The 18,787-nt window shown below is 36.5% G+C and overlaps 2 protein-coding genes and 2 pseudogenes across 2 annotated transcripts; all 4 read left to right on the forward strand.

The window, feature by feature from the left end:
* Positions 1-366: 366 nt before the first annotated feature.
* LOC149895140 (uncharacterized) lies at positions 367-4,589 on the forward strand. Its single transcript, XM_090119285.1, has one exon. It carries the CDS (start codon positions 368-370, stop codon positions 1,520-1,522), a length of 1,155 nt encoding a protein of 384 aa, XP_089975411.1. The 5' UTR covers position 367; the 3' UTR covers positions 1,523-4,589.
* Positions 2,630-4,589, forward strand: LOC149895141 (uncharacterized; annotated as a pseudogene).
* Positions 4,590-14,220: 9,631 nt separating this feature from the next.
* LOC149895142 (uncharacterized) lies at positions 14,221-15,524 on the forward strand. The gene has a single exon (XM_090119287.1). The coding sequence runs from the start codon at positions 14,236-14,238 to the stop codon at positions 15,388-15,390; it is 1,155 nt and encodes a 384-aa protein (XP_089975413.1). The 5' UTR covers positions 14,221-14,235; the 3' UTR covers positions 15,391-15,524.
* An 843-nt stretch (positions 15,525-16,367) lies between these two features.
* Positions 16,368-18,206, forward strand: LOC149895143 (uncharacterized; annotated as a pseudogene).
* Positions 18,207-18,787: the final 581 nt, after the last annotated feature.

Consider the following 18,787-nt stretch of genomic DNA (forward strand, 5'->3'; position numbering starts at 1 on the left):
GTGTGGCTAAGTATATAACGCAAAATTTTGGTGAGTATATTCCGATCATTTGCTATCTAAGGAGAAGCGAGCTTCTTATCAATTTATAGCTTAAAGCAGCTTTGGTATAGTAATTGAAGCATTTATTTAAACCTTTTGTGATTTATGTGTTTTGTTTAACAAAATTACAGCATATGATTTAATTACGCTTATTTCACCTTTGTATAGTACGATACGTATTCTTTTTTAAATGTACCCGCAACTTAGTTTTTTTCTTTACGTTAACGAAATATTAAGTTAATAGTTTTTTTTTCTTCATATTTAATTTTTATCGTTTCCTTGTATCGACATTTTCCTCCATTGTAAAAAAAAAAAAATTACGTACGAGATGCCTAATAAGAAGCACAAAGACCGAAGCCGTTCTAGGAATCGTAGTGCTACACCTCCTATACGCAGCCGACGACGGTATAGTCCTTTCAACGATGCATTAACACAACAAATGCAACAAATTTCAGATAGACTAAAGTCGTTAGAAGAACGTCACTCTTCTCCGTCACGACGAGGATCCAACACTGGCGGTGTGACAACAACGCCGCCGAGGTCACGGATCGTCGAGCCCGTCGCTGTGCATCCGGAGCCTGCGGCGCACTCAGGGTCGGCGGTCCCTTCTTCACCGGGACATTCCGGGAGCGCCACAGTCGGCTGCGATCGTAACGCTACTAATCGTATTGTTGATGCTATACGATCAATCAATACGACGGTGAGGTTGAGCCAATCTTATTACATTTCAAATTTTGATCCGAGTATAAACGATATAGAAACCTGGTGTGAGGAGGTCGATTGCGCTAAGGTTATAAATCAATGGAATGATAATGAGTGTCTATCTCGTATAGGTAATTGTTTAAAGGGAGATGCTAGGACCTGGCTCAATGAATGGGTAACATCAGACCGTAGTTGGAGCAATTTTAAAAAAGAATTTAAACCTTTGTGTCCTAAGAAACCTGATATCGCGAATATTTTATATGACGTTATGAGTACCAATTCTGATAAATACCTAACGTATGCAGACTATGCTCGTCGCTCTCTTCTAAGGTTGCGTGTTGTTAGGGGGTTAAGTGACGAACTTATATCTGCAATAATAATACGAGGGATTACGGATCCGCAGATTCGCGCTGCAGCCATTAATGCAAAGCTAACGACAAATGAATTGGTTGAATTCTTTTCAATTTACGTTAAATCCAATTCCTCCTCAAACAGACATTTTGATCACAGGTCGCGCTATGATCGTTCTTTAAAATCTGAACATGTAGTTAATAATCGTAAACGACGATTTAACGAACAGAAATGTTTCTTGTGCGGTCAACATGGTCATACACAATCAAATTGTTCTAAAAAAGCTAAGTCGATTCTTTCTAATCAAAGTAATGACCATAAATATTTTTCTATTAATAATTCGAATAAATCTGTATTGTGTGATTTCTGCAAAAAGCCCGGCCATAAAACTGAGGCGTGTTTTGCAAAATTAAAGTCGGGAGGCACGTAATACAAACAATGTTAATTTTTGCGAAGAAAACCCGGACAGTAAGAATAAAGATTGTTGTAGCTGTCATCCAGGGAATCCCAGTCGATGTCTTAATCGATAGCGGCTCTAGTATATCATTATTTTCCTTATCATTATTAAAGCATTTGAAATGTGCGCGAATGCCTGCATTTAGGATCTTGCGTGGTATTGGTGGGCAGGAAATTGAATCGACTTATTTTGTCACTTTACCAATAGAGTTTAATGAAATTACTTTAGAAGTAGATTTACACGTAGTTAGTTCAAAATTGATGAATACACCAATCATCATTGGCACCGATATATTAAATCGTGAAGCCCTAGTTTACGTCGATGATGTCCTCATTATGAGCGGTACGGTTGAGGAGGGTTTGTCGATTTTACGTAGAGTTCTTAAAACTCTTACAAGCGCGGAGTTTTCCATAAATTTAAAGAAATGCTCTTTTCTATCTACTTAAATCGAATATTTGGGACGTACGATTAGTCAGGGTCAGGTACGACCGAGTGGTCAAAAGATTAAAGCTTTGGTCGAAGCACCGATTCCAAAGACCGTTAAACAAACCAGACAGTTCAAGTTATTTTCGACGTTACATAGCTGGCTTTGCTATAAAGGCTGTGCCTATTACAAAGTTGACGAAAAAAGGGGTACCTTTTATTTGGAGTAGTGAACAAGAAGAAGCACGCCAAGTAATTATTTCTCATCTTACCAGTGAACCTGTGTTAGCTATGTATGATCCGGCTTTACCTATTGAAGTTCATATAGATGCCAGCTGTATAGGATATGGTGCAGTGCTTCTTCAGGTTCATGAAAAGGGGCATAAGCGGGTGGTGAGTTACTTCAGTAAACAAACTCAAGGTGCTGAGCCAAGGTATCATTCCTATGAGCTGGAAACTTGAAACTTTAGCCGTTGTAAAGGCCTTGCAAAATTATAGACACTATCTGGTTGGTGTTATTATTTGTAAAAAAAAATACATTGACCATTGTTTGATATGTATAGCACATAAAAACGCACATTTTTCCAAATACTGTCTTTTGTAATTTGTATCCTATGTTTGGTCAAGATTCCACTGAATTAAAAATATTTTTTTATAATGTTATCTCTTTGTTTGGGACCTCTAAAATTATTTGTGGCAGATCGGGGTCGAATGTTTCAGAGTTCAGAAATAACAAAACTTTTTACTGACTTGGGCATTGACATGCATCTCATAACACCAGAGATGCATAATTCAAACGGGCAGGTTGAACGTTATTGTCGAACCTTACTCAACATGGTTCGTATAGAATGCAATCACCGACAAAATGATTGGTCTGATGTCATATGGCGACTACAGCTGGTTCTGAACATTACAAAACAGAAAACTACAAGCTTTTCACCTCTGAATCTATTGGTGGGTATTAAAGCTGCGTGACCTGTTTTACGTTACCTCATTGGTGACATCGCACTAGAAGGCTCTCGTCCCAATCGCGACGCATTACGAGAAATGCGTAGACAACGTGTTTCTGAGCGTTTAAAAAAAATATAACCAACGTTGGCAAGACAAAACTGTGAATGCTAGCCGAAAGGCATCACGGTTATTTGAAATTAATTCTTTGCTTTTTGTTATAAAACAGGCTCAAACAACTGGCAAACTCGACTCGGGTATGCGCGGCCCATATCGCGTGGTCAAAACGCTTCCCCACGGTCGATACGAGCTGCAGTTACTGGAGGGCTCTTATGGCAAATCGACGCAAGCTGCGACAGAATTCATGGTGCCGTGGCGTGGGGAGTGGACTCCTGAGACATGTGCTGCGTTTTTTGAGGGTGAGCTGATCCCTAATTTGTGATAAGCGAACGACGTGCCTATGTCACAAATTATAGTTTTCCCATGATAAGCTAACGTCGTGCCTATGTCATGTGGTTGTTTTATTTTCTATGTGTAACGTATAGTATGCTAACGTCGTGCCTATGCTATACAATTGTCTTGGACTCATGATAAGCTAACGTCGTGCCTATGTCATGTGGTTGTTTTATTTTCTATGTGTAACGTATAGTATGCTAACGTCGTGCCTATGCTATACAATTGCCTTGGACTCATGATAAGCTAACGTCGTGCCTATGTCATGTGGTTGTTTTATTTTCTATGTGTAACGTATAGTATGCTAACGTCGTGCCTATGCTATACAATTGTCTTGGACTCATGATAAGCTAACGTCGTGCCTATGTCATGTGGTCGTTTTATTTTATATGCGTAATGTATAATATGCTAACGTCGTGCCTATGTTATACATTTGTCTTGGACTCATGATATGCTAACGTCGTGCCTATGTCATGTGGTCGTTTTATTTTATATGCGTAACGTATAATATGCTAACGTCGTGCCTATGTTATACGTCATTTGTTTTGGACTCATGATATGCTAACGTCGTGCCTATGTCATATGGTCGTTTTATTTTATATGCGTAAAGTATAATACGCGAACGTTGTGCCCATGTTATACTGTCATTGGTGTCAGAGATAGCGAACGTAGTGCTTCCTCTCTGTGTATTGCGCTTACCTGTTATAAGGGGAGTGTAATGTTTATTAGTTGCTAATACCTTATCATTAATCCTTCCCAGATGCTGCCAGTATTGAAGATGAGGAGTCCACAAATGACCCAGTCGTTGTTGTTGAACCTGCATCAGGCACTTCGAGAGGAGCCTGTACTTCTCCGCATAAAACAAAGGAGAACGAGGACGTCCTCCAGTCAGGAGAGGCCGTGTTAGACAAAAACTAAAACAGCGCCAATAGAGGGGATGACAAGTGGTGGCGGATTGCAGATAAAAGCGCTGGCGCGCTCATTCGCGGCACCATTCGTCGCGAGTCAATTGACATACTACAACTCTGCCCGTTTGTGAAGTCAACTGCCTAGTTATTTTCCTTTGTATAAGATTTTTTTACTGTAATGTTTAAAGAAATTATTGTGGAATTAGTGTAAAATTATTTTATAATTTTGTATTTTGTATTTCGTGTTCTTGGTTTTAAATTTAAATGGTATTAGTGTTAATAAAGTTATTAACGAGTTTTGTAAATAATTGTAACGTTGTGTTTTTTATTTCATTCCCACTTCTGTTCCTAAATATACAATATTTTCAACTGATATCGAAATGTACGAAAATAGTAATAATGTAATTGAACTGAGAACATAATATTTTAATATTCAGACAAAGCTGTATTGTTTCGATATACGTAGTTTTTATTGTAAACTGCACATATTTTCATAGAAAAATACTGTAAAACAACAGATGATGAAATTTTCAAAAAGAAAAAAAAAATACAAATTTGCCGCGCAATTGACATTAATTGACAGTTTTAAAAGTCGTATTTGCATCCAAGGCACCTTCAAATCTGTGCTTAATTTTTTCATAAAATCTTTGCGGCTCATTGTATTTTATTTATTTATTTATTTTTTTATTTTTTATTGTGTGATAGGGAAGCGCTTGACCACGATCTCGCCTAATGGTAAGCTGAGATGTGGCCTATGATGGAGCGCGCTTCCCTAGAAGGAAGCATTAGCATTTATCTACATTATTTTGATATTATATGATATAGAAATTGTTAAAATTCTATATCATGCCGTAAAATATCGCCACTGACCACCTATAACTTTTCCTGTATTAACTGAACATACAGGAATATGGTTTTCGGGCTTCTCTTATCTCTTTATAGTGCTTGTATCCTCAATGTATACCACCATGACATTGTGGCGTTGCCACTTTTATTATCTATATTTTATTATCTGTGGCGTTCCGAAACGGAACGCACTTGATCGAATTTTAAATTGATTCGACGATAGTGAAAATGATTCACTAGGACAATAGTTAAATATTCAGACAAAGCTGTATTGTTTCGATATACGTAGTTTTTATTGTAAACTGCACATATTTTCATAGAAAAATACTGTAAAACAACAGATGATGAAATTTTCAAAAAGAAAAAAAAAAATACAAATTTGCCGCGCAATTGACATTAATTGACAGTTTTAAAAGTTTGTACCTATAGGTAATATTAATAGAAATAATTATCGAGATTTAAATGGCTCTACACGAGATTTATTTTGTTTTTTTTATTACTATACTTCATAAAGACACAATTAACTCGTACCTACTCGTAATACGATACCTTGGAGTTGGAGCGAAAATATTGTTTGTAATAATTTGGCTAGGTAACTAATTATTGAAATGAAAATAATAATTAGAAAAATGCATTGTGAAACCGTTTTAAGCAAAAAACGTTTCGATAAACGAATTATGTTTTTGAATGAAATACAAATTATTGCATGCTTTTAAAATACAAGACTTAACTATCTACTAATGAAAGTTTTCATGCATTTTGTTCGAAACACGGTAGGTCAGCCGTGTTTTGTTACTTTAAAAGTGACATTCGAAAATGAAACAATGATTTACGGAAAAGCACAGATAGAAACGCGTTTAATCGAGATTGGGTATCTAATATTAAGATAATTGGAATACTTAATGAAAATAGGAATTGTAGAGTCAGTAATAATTCAGATTAGTTTATTGATATCATATTAGATACTTACTTAGGTCGAGTGAACGCGTTTTTACAATTCGTTCTATACAAAGTATGTTTTTAACTAAATTTTCGAATTTCATCGTGTATTTTACAATAATTTTGAATGATTTGAATGCGAAATGTACTAATGTATGATCAAACGAACTTCAGAGTGAAGTTTGATCATTATTATATGAATCGTTTCATTCGAAGATATTATTTACTATGTAGTTCCCTTTTTCAATGCTAGCAACTACGCACGCCTTTAGATTTTATTTTTTTTTAATTGTGGGTATTACGACCTGACAAGTATTTGCTCGCTTTGTACGATATTCGTTATTTTTAGAGTCTGTAATCTTACAAAACTTTGGGTTAGGGTGTGGTGGGTGTTAATATCTTCGAATGAAGCGATTCATATAATAATGATCGAACTTCACTCTGAAGTTCGTTTGATCATATATTATATTTCATCGCTTCATTCTTCAGATATTATTCACTATGTAGATGTTAAGAGATAAAAGTTTTGTAAGAATCATTTTGGGTGCAAGTTTAGAATAAAACATATATAGATATTATTAGTTTTATTTTGTATATTAACAAAAATATAATCAAACATTAAACAAGCCGGGTCATTTTGACCCAACCTCAATGACGCCGGGTTAAAACGGTTTCACAATGCATTTTTCTAATTATTATTTTCATTTCAATAATTAGTTACCTAGCCAAATTATTACAAACAATATTTTCGCTCCAACTCCAAGGTATCGTATTATGAGTAGGTACGAGTTAACACTAGAGCGCTCGCGCCTAAAATTTTCCTTGAGTGCACGCGTGGGTCACATATGTCACCCAATACGACGCACGTTTTTTTCATAAAAATCGTAGTTAAAAAAGTAAACGAAGTACTTATTTATGAATCAACTTTATTTTTAAGTGATGAAACAAAAAAATATCAATATTTTCTCATTTTACTTAAATTATGAGCTAAACATAAACCTCTGTGAAAAGTAACTAATTTATTACTTATTGTGATCAATCAGTTTTTTTTACTTTGGAAACTACAAATTTGGTAAAAATAATCATCTAATTATAAAGTTTAAGAATAAGTTGTTCTTATCCAATAAAATTTTATTGTCAACTAGGTTTCCGCCCGCGGCTTCGCTCGCGCCGTCAAAGAAAACCCGCATAGTTCCCGCTCCCGTGGGATTTCCGGGATTTTCCCGGGATAAAAAGTAGCCTATGTCCTTCCTCGGGTATCAAAATATCTCCATACCAAATTTCATAAAAATTGGTTCAGTAGTTTAGGCGTGATTGAGTAACAGACAGACAGACAGAGTTACTTTCGCATTTATAATATTATAGTATGGATAAAAAATAAGTATGTCCTAGCACTCGAATATGAGTATTTTATTTCGATTTTCGTTACCCATATATTAATAATTTCTTAAAAGTATAAATTGATCATAAGAGCAGTAACAAATAAAAGCGGTATACTTGATTTTCACTCGTAATTGTATGATTTCAAAAACTTCCTAGAACGCTCGCGCGGGGGACCTGCGTCACCCATGTACTTTTATATTTTCGCAGTGTACACTTCGTTGCACCAAGGAAGCTGATACGCTGCTAAAATGTCCGGTGATTGGTAGTCGGGGAATACCTGAGACAACAACACTCAAGCACGATTGTTTAAAAAAATATTTAGCAATATATAGCACTGGGTGACCTATGTCCCACGCGCGTGCGCTCTAGTGTTAATTGTGTCTTTATGAAGTATAGTAATAAAAAAAACAAAATAAATCCTACTATTTTCGTACATTTCGATATCAGTTGAAAATATTGTATCATATAAAATTTTTGGTTAATGCAGCTGGTATAACAAGGTAATGCGCTTTCGTGTTTTAACTACATAATTAGTTCAATATTAATTTAGCCGTAAAATACGTTATTTTGTTATTAATTTGAATAATATTATTGTAAGGAATCTAATTCAGTGTTAGATTTTCAAAATTAGATTAAGGATAATTTGTAATAATTGAAATAAATATTTTTGGATGTACATACTGGTATTTTTATTTTATTCCCCTGTGCTCATATTATGTCATGAAACCTTTCAGTAGATACATGGACGAAATCGCAGCCAGCGCCCAGCAGCAATTAGCTATAACATACCTATAGGTATTAGGTAAGGTAATAAATAATAATTTGGAAAATCCAAAAGTGCACGCCTCATAATTTTTTTTTAATAAATATTTATTAATTATTATTTTTGTTTATTTAATAACAATTAAACCACATCGAATCAGACCCTGAAAAATGAAAGGGTTCTATTCCTGAGCATACTCAAGCGTAAGAGAAAAAAAAAGACTCGATTAGTAAAGTATTTCGGTCGCTATCGTGTTAACAAGAAAAAGGATCCGCACATACAGACACACGGACGTCCAAGACAGAACTTTTTTAAACTGTTTTTTAACTAGTTTAAATAACAAAAATGACATCAAAAATATCATGAACGTTAAAAATAGTGTTTTTTCTTAATATGTGTGTGTATGTATTATCTTACAAGTGCAATGTATGATACATAAAGACATTTTAAATTTGAAAAATCAGATGTTTTGCGCGAAGTGACAGTAGTACCCACCTCAACGCTTCGCTTATGAGGCGTGCAATAGCTCTATAGTTAATACGCACCTTGATACTTACCGTAGAGTTGTTTGATGTTGAATCCGTAATAAATAAAATTAACACAATACATAATTGAATGTTACGTTTGATACACAATACACACTACTTACTCAGAGCCGTATAGTCTGTACATTTCATTTATTGCCCCCCCCCCCCCCCCTAAAAGCAAAGAAATGAGAAGTCATTTGGCAGAGCTTTCTCGTAAAGGGTAGGGGTTCCAAGTTTAAAGCAGATACGAATCTAACGCATTCTCATTTCAGTCACCTGTCGCGCCCACTGCACTCACACCTTACGCTGGCTGCAGCGAGGCTCTCCGCGAAGCCTTCTTACGGAGAAACATCCCATCGGAAGCTGTCGAACTAATGTTGGCATCGCTTTCCAGTAACACTAAGAAGCAATATAACGTAACTTATAAACTATGGTGGCAATTTTGTCTAGATAGAAATATTTCCAATTTTGAAAGTACAGTAGCGACAGTTATATCGTTTTTAACAAATGAGTTTAACAAAGGGGCTTCATATGGTACTTTAAACTCGCACAGGTCTGCCTTGTCTTTAATCTTAGGAAATAATATCGGGTCGGATGAATGCATAAAACGACTCCTAAAGGGAGCATTCAAATTGAAACCCAGTAATCCTAAATACAATAATTATTCTTGGGACCCACAATTAGTTTTGAACCATATCTCAAGCTGGTTTCCTAATATAAACATTAATTTGGAGCAGTTGACTAAAAAAATAGTAATTTTACTTGCGCTGTGTACAGCACAGCGGGTCCAAACTTTATCCCTTATCAATCTTAATAATATTTATTTCTCAGACAGTGGAGCTAAGATTTTCATAACAGACTTGATAAAAACTTCGGCTCCGGGTAGAGATCAACCCCTTCTTATACTTCCATACTTTAAAGAAAATATAAGTATTTGTCCCGCTACTGCACTTTCTGATTATATCAATGTCACAAAACATTTGAGGAATGAGGAGGACAATAGATTAATACTAACTTTTAAAAAACCTAATAAACCCGCCACAACTCAAACAATCAGTCTTTGGATCAAAAACGTGTTATCGGAAAGTGGTGTCAACATTTCAATATTTAGTTCACATAGCACAAGACACGCTTCAACATCTACTGCTTGTGCTAGTGGTGTATGCGTTGATAATATACGTAAAACTGCTGGCTGGAGTGTGTTATTATCAAATAAAATATTAATATCTTGGTCTTCATCCGCAGCCGATAATGTTGACGTAGACGTGGAAGCCTCATTGCCAAGACTATATATTTCCTTGGTGCCTATAGAGCGCAGTACATTATCCGGAACTGTGTAAGAGTAGCAGCATTTTCCTGCCCTCTTTAGGTCGAATCTTATGTATAAAATGGCATTTAAAGTTTTTACCGACAAACGGTTGCGAAGCTTAGTTTTGACGACATTCATTTGGCTAAAAACACGTTCTATTTCCGCGTTGGAATGTGGTAGTGATAATAATGATATTGCCAGCTGTGATAAATCTGCAAAAGGGTTATTACCAGCTGCGTCTTTATAATCCATTACTTCATTCCAGAATTCCAAGGTGGAAGTTGTGCATGTCCATGAAATGTCGACTAAATTTACGTATGCAAGGTAGCAAAACTGTAGTTGGTTTCATATGGTTTAACTTTTATTATATTATAATATTGTTATAAATTAATTCCCAACTGGCAACCCGAACCGAGTGGGTGTTTATAAAAATGAGCTGAACAGCGGATTTGACACACTTTCCGTTGGGCTCTCGGACGTAACGGTCGTTTTGGTTGTGCTTAGTTGTGTTAATAATTATTTGAGTCGATTATTATTTTATTGTTGAAAGTAGACATATAAAGTCATTTTGTAAGGAATAAAACTTTTCTAGGTTAAATTTAAAATCGTTAAGATCAGAATTGGGATTGCCACGCGTTTTAGACCGTTTGCCATCTAAATTTAGTGCTTATTAGTTGTTGTTCAGTTCAGTTGTTCAGTGTTGAAAGAACATTATCTCAACCGTAGCGAAATAACATCCGTTGCGTCCTGTGAGCGGGAGTCATTAAGTACCTTGGGGCTATTGATTAGTCATGGTCAGGTTAGGCCGAGTCGGGGAAGCAAAGTTGTCAAGAAAATAACTAGTTGCTATGATAATAACAGGTGCTACGGGACAGTTCTCAACATGCTACGTGTTGAAGGAGGCAACAAGGGTTCCCAGTGGTACGATGTGCTGTGCGCTGGCAATGGCACGTGCGCTGTACATCCACTGCGCCGCTGCAGGTGCTGACAACGGGCTTCCGGGCTGCTTGCAACCAATCTACGGCGCCGGGATGCCTGCGTGAACGAGGAACGACGGTAGCCACTCACCGCTGCTGTCGAAGACTTTGTGTTTGTGGTGCTATTGTTTATAGACCACTTAGAGAACATACGAGGGTATGGGTCTCTGTTTTGAAAGTTTGTGGTGCTATTGTTTATAGACCACTAGAGGACATACATGGGTATGGGTCTCTGTTTTGAAAGTTTGTGGTGCTATTGTTTATAGACCACTAGAGAACGTACAAAAGGTATGGGTCTCTCTGTTTTGAAAGTTTGTGGTGCTATTGTTTATAGACCACTAGAGGACATACATGGGTATGGGTCTCTGTTTTGAAAGTTTGTGGTGCTATTGTTTATAGACCACTAGAGAACGTACAAAAGGTATGGGTCTCTCTGTTTTAAATTTTTGTGGTGCTAATGTGTTTAGGCCACTTAGAGAACACGCAAAATGTATGGGTCTCTGTTTTTTTTACAGGTTGTCGCTTATGAGAGCACTTGGAGCCACTGTCGTTACGACGGTGTATTACATTTTGAGTTTTATCTATATTCGTGTTAAGTCTGAAGGTATCTAATTCTGTAATAAGTATTTGCTTTTTAATACACCTTGTCTATGGCCGCTTGAGTGCACGCTTGCGTCCATGGCACTGGTAATGGTAAAATAGAGATGAAGGTCATTTTTCGTTCCCCTGCATAAGATATACGCTTCAGACTATAACGCGAAACTAGGTTGATTGCTAACAAGTTTCCTTTATGTTCCTGAGACAGCGCTAAGGCGATGTTGAGTAGATTTCAAGGGATGAAGGAAGCAGGTTGGATGGATCTGATGTTACTTGCTAGTGGTAGAAGTCATGCTGCGGTCGAGGACGCCGCACTGTCAGGAACGGCCGTGTTATAAATTAATTCCCAACTGGCAACCCGAACCGAGTGGGTGTTTATAAAAATGAGCTGAACAGCGGATTTGACACACTTTCCGTTGGGCTCTCGGACGTAACGGTCGTTTTGGTTGTGCTTAGTTGTGTTAATAATTATTTGAGTCGATTATTATTTTATTGTTGAAAGTAGACATATAAAGTCATTTTGTAAGGAATAAAACTTTTCTAGGTTAAATTTAAAATCGTTAAGAATATTTTATATGCTAAAAAATAAGCTATATGCTAGACAACAAATAAAAATGCTAAACAATGTAAAAATATGCTAAATTTAGCATAAATTATGCCAAATTGGCAACACTGCCCGAGACGTTACTCTAGAAATCGAAATCTGACATCAGTAATCGAATGCAGTGAATAAAAATCATCATAATAATAAATGCGTTGTGTTTTTTTATTATACTTGCCCTTTTTTTGCTCCTTAAATTTACGAAAGAAAGTATACTACTTTAAAAGGGATTCGCTTGATGAATTTTAAAATTGACATGTGTATCAAGTTCGAGCGACACATGTTTCTAGTCAGTATCGATTAATTCACTATAATCGATGTTTCACTTTCTAAGCAGGTTACCTCTCTTCGAAGATAAATTTGATAGACGTCAAAATTCAAATCAATGTTGCGTACCTACAAGTTGCGACTTGCGTATTTTGGCTGTTTGGGCGTTTGGCATGGTTTTAACAGTTGACTGTTGAAGATTATGAAAACAAAGAAAATAATAAGGTTGATGGTTCATAATAATTTCATATCGCCGATCTTCTCATTACAGAAAGTGCATATATTGCTATTAATTATGTTCAGTCTTGCAAGGTGTGAAGTCATTTATTGGTTTATTGTGGCCAAATCTTAATCTGTCAATGTATTCCGAAACCTTTGCAAGGTTCTATAAACTTAATGTAGTTAATGAAAACGAATTTGCAGAATCAATTTTGCAAGAATAATGTTTGATTATATTTTTGTTAATATACAAAATAAAACTAATAATATCTATATAAGTTTTATTCTAAACTTGCACCCAAAATGATTCTTATAAAACTTTTATCTCTTAACATCTACATAGTGAATAATATCTGAAGAATGAAGCGATGAAATATAATATATGATCAAACGAACTTCAGAGTGAACCAGTATGTACATCCAAAAATATTTATTTCAATTATTACAAATTATCCTTAATCTAATTTTGAAAATCTAACACTGAATTAGATTCCTTACAATAATATTATTCAAATTAATAACAAAATAACGTATTTTACGGCTAAATTAATATTGAACTAATTATGTAGTTAAAACACGAAAGCGCATTACCTTGTTATACCAGCTGGATTAACCAAAAATTTTATATGATACTGTTAGACAAAAACTAAAACAGCGCCAATAGAGGGGATGACAAGTGGTGGCGGATTGCAGATAAAAGCGCTGGCGCGCTCATTCGCGGCACCATTCGTCGCGAGTCAATTGACATACTACAACTCTGCCCGTTTGTGAAGTCAACTGCCTAGTTATTTTCCTTTGTATAAGATTTTTTTTACTGTAATGTTTAAAGAAATTATTGTGGAATTAGTGTAAAATTATTTTATAATTTTGTATTTTGTATTTCGTGTTCTTGGTTTTAAATTTAAATGGTATTAGTGTTAATAAAGTTATTAACGAGTTTTGTAAATAATTGTAACGTTGTGTTTTTTATTTCATTCCCACTTCTGTTCCTAAATTCAGAAGAGGGATAGTGATTCTCACGCGTCCTTAACCGTTTGCTTTCTGAAAATGGCAGTTTGACTCTTCAAACGAATTAGTTCATTACACTTTTAAATTACCCTCAATAATACTTTATAAACTTTTCATTGTTTCGTTTAAGTGAAATTAAAATAGTAGTTGTGTGGCTAAGTATATAACGCAAAATTTTGGTGAGTATATTCCGATCATTTGCTATCTAAGGAGAAGCGAGCTTCTTATCAATTTATAGCTTAAAGCAGCTTTGGTATAGTAATTGAAGCATTTATTTAAACCTTTTGTGATTTATGTGTTTTGTTTAACAAAATTACAGCATATGATTTAATTACGCTTATTTCACCTTTGTATAGTACGATACGTATTCTTTTTTAAATGTACCCGCAACTTAGTTTTTTTCTTTACGTTAACGAAATATTAAGTTAATAGTTTTTTTTTCTTCATATTTAATTTTTATCGTTTCCTTGTATCGACATTTTCCTCCATTGTAAAAAAAAAAAAAAATTACGTACGAGATGCCTAATAAGAAGCACAAAGACCGAAGCCGTTCTAGGAATCGTAGTGCTACACCTCCTATACGCAGCCGACGACGGTATAGTCCTTTCAACGATGCATTAACACAACAAATGCAACAAATTTCAGATAGACTAAAGTCGTTAGAAGAACGTCACTCTTCTCCGTCACGACGAGGATCCAACACTGGCGGTGTGACAACAACGCCGCCGAGGTCACGGATCGTCGAGCCCGTCGCTGTGCATCCGGAGCCTGCGGCGCACTCAGGGTCGGCGGTCCCTTCTTCACCGGGACATTCCGGGAGCGCCACAGTCGGCTGCGATCGTAACGCTACTAATCGTATTGTTGATGCTATACGATCAATCAATACGACGGTGAGGTTGAGCCAATCTTATTACATTTCAAATTTTGATCCGAGTATAAACGATATAGAAACCTGGTGTGAGGAGGTCGATTGCGCTAAGGTTATAAATCAATGGAATGATAATGAGTGTCTATCTCGTATAGGTAATTGTTTAAAGGGAGATGCTAGGACCTGGCTCAATGAATGGGTAACATCAGACCGTAGTTGGAGCAATTTTAAAAAAGAATTTAAACCTTTGTGTCCTAAGAAACCTGATATCGCGAATATTTTATATGACGTTATGAGTACCAATTCTGATAAATACCTAACGTATGCAGACTATGCTCGTCGCTCTCTTCTAAGGTTGCGTGTTGTTAGGGGGTTAAGTGACGAACTTATATCTGCAATAATAATACGAGGGATTACGGATCCGCAGATTCGCGCTGCAGCCATTAATGCAAAGCTAACGACAAATGAATTGGTTGAATTCTTTTCAATTTACGTTAAATCCAATTCCTCCTCAAACAGACATTTTGATCACAGGTCGCGCTATGATCGTTCTTTAAAATCTGAACATGTAGTTAATAATCGTAAACGACGATTTAACGAACAGAAATGTTTCTTGTGCGGTCAACATGGTCATACACAATCAAATTGTTCTAAAAAAGCTAAGTCGATTCTTTCTAATCAAAGTAATGACCATAAATATTTTTCTATTAATAATTCGAATAAATCTGTATTGTGTGATTTCTGCAAAAAGCCCGGCCATAAAACTGAGGCGTGTTTTGCAAAATTAAAGTCGGGAGGCACGTAATACAAACAATGTTAATTTTTGCGAAGAAAACCCGGACAGTAAGAATAAAGATTGTTGTAGCTGTCATCCAGGGAATCCCAGTCGATGTCTTAATCGATAGCGGCTCTAGTATATCATTATTTTCCTTATCATTATTAAAGCATTTGAAATGTGCGCGAATGCCTGCATTTAGGATCTTGCGTGGTATTGGTGGGCAGGAAATTGAATCGACTTATTTTGTCACTTTACCAATAGAGTTTAATGAAATTACTTTAGAAGTAGATTTACACGTAGTTAGTTCAAAATTGATGAATACACCAATCATCATTGGCACCGATATATTAAATCGTGAAGCCCTAGTTTACGTCGATGATGTCCTCATTATGAGCGGTACGGTTGAGGAGGGTTTGTCGATTTTACGTAGAGTTCTTAAAACTCTTACAAGCGCGGAGTTTTCCATAAATTTAAAGAAATGCTCTTTTCTATCTACTTAAATCGAATATTTGGGACGTACGATTAGTCAGGGTCAGGTACGACCGAGTGGTCAAAAGATTAAAGCTTTGGTCGAAGCACCGATTCCAAAGACCGTTAAACAAACCAGACAGTTCAAGTTATTTTCGACGTTACATAGCTGGCTTTGCTATAAAGGCTGTGCCTATTACAAAGTTGACGAAAAAAGGGGTACCTTTTATTTGGAGTAGTGAACAAGAAGAAGCACGCCAAGTAATTATTTCTCATCTTACCAGTGAACCTGTGTTAGCTATGTATGATCCGGCTTTACCTATTGAAGTTCATATAGATGCCAGCTGTATAGGATATGGTGCAGTGCTTCTTCAGGTTCATGAAAAGGGGCATAAGCGGGTGGTGAGTTACTTCAGTAAACAAACTCAAGGTGCTGAGCCAAGGTATCATTCCTATGAGCTGGAAACTTGAAACTTTAGCCGTTGTAAAGGCCTTGCAAAATTATAGACACTATCTGGTTGGTGTTATTATTTGTAAAAAAAAATACATTGACCATTGTTTGATATGTATAGCACATAAAAACGCACATTTTTCCAAATACTGTCTTTTGTAATTTGTATCCTATGTTTGGTCAAGATTCCACTGAATTAAAAATATTTTTTTATAATGTTATCTCTTTGTTTGGGACCTCTAAAATTATTTGTGGCAGATCGGGGTCGAATGTTTCAGAGTTCAGAAATAACAAAACTTTTTACTGACTTGGGCATTGACATGCATCTCATAACACCAGAGATGCATAATTCAAACGGGCAGGTTGAACGTTATTGTCGAACCTTACTCAACATGGTTCGTATAGAATGCAATCACCGACAAAATGATTGGTCTGATGTCATATGGCGACTACAGCTGGTTCTGAACATTACAAAACAGAAAACTACAAGCTTTTCACCTCTGAATCTATTGGTGGGTATTAAAGCTGCGTGACCTGTTTTACGTTACCTCATTGGTGACATCGCACTAGAAGGCTCTCGTCCCAATCGCGACGCATTACGAGAAATGCGTAGACAACGTGTTTCTGAGCGTTTAAAAAAAATATAACCAACGTTGGCAAGACAAAACTGTGAATGCTAGCCGAAAGGCATCACGGTTATTTGAAATTAATTCTTTGCTTTTTGTTATAAAACAGGCTCAAACAACTGGCAAACTCGACTCGGGTATGCGCGGCCCATATCGCGTGGTCAAAACGCTTCCCCACGGTCGATACGAGCTGCAGTTACTGGAGGGCTCTTATGGCAAATCGACGCAAGCTGCGACAGAATTCATGGTGCCGTGGCGTGGGGAGTGGACTCCTGAGACATGTGCTGCGTTTTTTGAGGGTGAGCTGATCCCTAATTTGTGATAAGCGAACGACGTGCCTATGTCACAAATTATAGTTTTCCCATGATAAGCTAACGTCGTGCCTATGTCATGTGGTTGTTTTATTTTCTATGTGTAACGTATAGTATGCTAACGTCGTGCCTATGCTATACAATTGTCTTGGACTCATGATAAGCTAACGTCGTGCCTATGTCATGTGGTTGTTTTATTTTCTATGTGTAACGTATAGTATGCTAACGTCGTGCCTATGCTATACAATTGCCTTGGACTCATGATAAGCTAACGTCGTGCCTATGTCATGTGGTTGTTTTATTTTCTATGTGTAACGTATAGTATGCTAACGTCGTGCCTATGCTATACAATTGTCTTGGACTCATGATAAGCTAACGTCGTGCCTATGTCATGTGGTCGTTTTATTTTATATGCGTAATGTATAATATGCTAACGTCGTGCCTATGTTATACATTTGTCTTGGACTCATGATATGCTAACGTCGTGCCTATGTCATGTGGTCGTTTTATTTTATATGCGTAACGTATAATATGCTAACGTCGTGCCTATGTTATACGTCATTTGTTTTGGACTCATGATATGCTAACGTCGTGCCTATGTCATATGGTCGTTTTATTTTATATGCGTAAAGTATAATACGCGAACGTTGTGCCCATGTTATACTGTCATTGGTGTCAGAGATAGCGAACGTAGTGCTTCCTCTCTGTGTATTGCGCTTACCTGTTATAAGGGGAGTGTAATGTTTATTAGTTGCTAATACCTTATCATTAATCCTTCCCAGATGCTGCCAGTATTGAAGATGAGGAGTCCACAAATGACCCAGTCGTTGTTGTTGAACCTGCATCAGGCACTTCGAGAGGAGCCTGTACTTCTCCGCATAAAACAAAGGAGAACGAGGACGTCCTCCAGTCAGGAGAGGCCGTGTTAGACAAAAACTAAAACAGCGCCAATAGAGGGGATGACAAGTGGTGGCGGATTGCAGATAAAAGCGCTAGGCGTAGTTTTATTTTGTATATTAACAAAAATATAATCAAACATTATTCTTGCAAAATTGATTCTGCAAATTCGTTTTCATTAACTACATTAAGTTTATAAAACCTTGCAAAGGTTTCGGAATGTTTAGTCCAGCCAGCAGTTTTACGTATATTATCAACGCATACACCACTAGCACAAGCAGTAGATGTTGAAGCGTGTCTTGTGCTATGTGAACTAAATATTGAAATGTTGACACCACTTTCCGATAACACGTTTTTGATCCAACGACTGATTGTTTGAGTTGTGGCGGGTTTATTAGGTTTTTTAAAAGTTAGTATTAATCTATTGTCCTCCTCATTCCTCAAATGTTTTGTGACATTGATATAATCAGAAAGTGCAGTAGCGGGACAAATACTTATATTTTCTTTAAAGTATGGAAGTATAAGAAGGGGTTGATCTCTACCCGGAGCCGAAGTTTTTATCAAGTCTGTTATGAAAATCTTAGCTCCACTGTCTGAGAAATAAATATTATTAAGATTGATAAGGGATAAAGTTTGGAACCGCTGTGCTGTACACAGCGCAAGTAAAATTA

The sequence above is a fragment of the Colias eurytheme genome, chromosome 32 (assembly GCF_061535395.1).
Source record: "Colias eurytheme isolate Ceu_HAF_F1 chromosome 32, ilColEury1 Martin Lab GWU primary, whole genome shotgun sequence".
Classification (NCBI taxonomy): domain Eukaryota; kingdom Metazoa; phylum Arthropoda; class Insecta; order Lepidoptera; family Pieridae; genus Colias; species Colias eurytheme.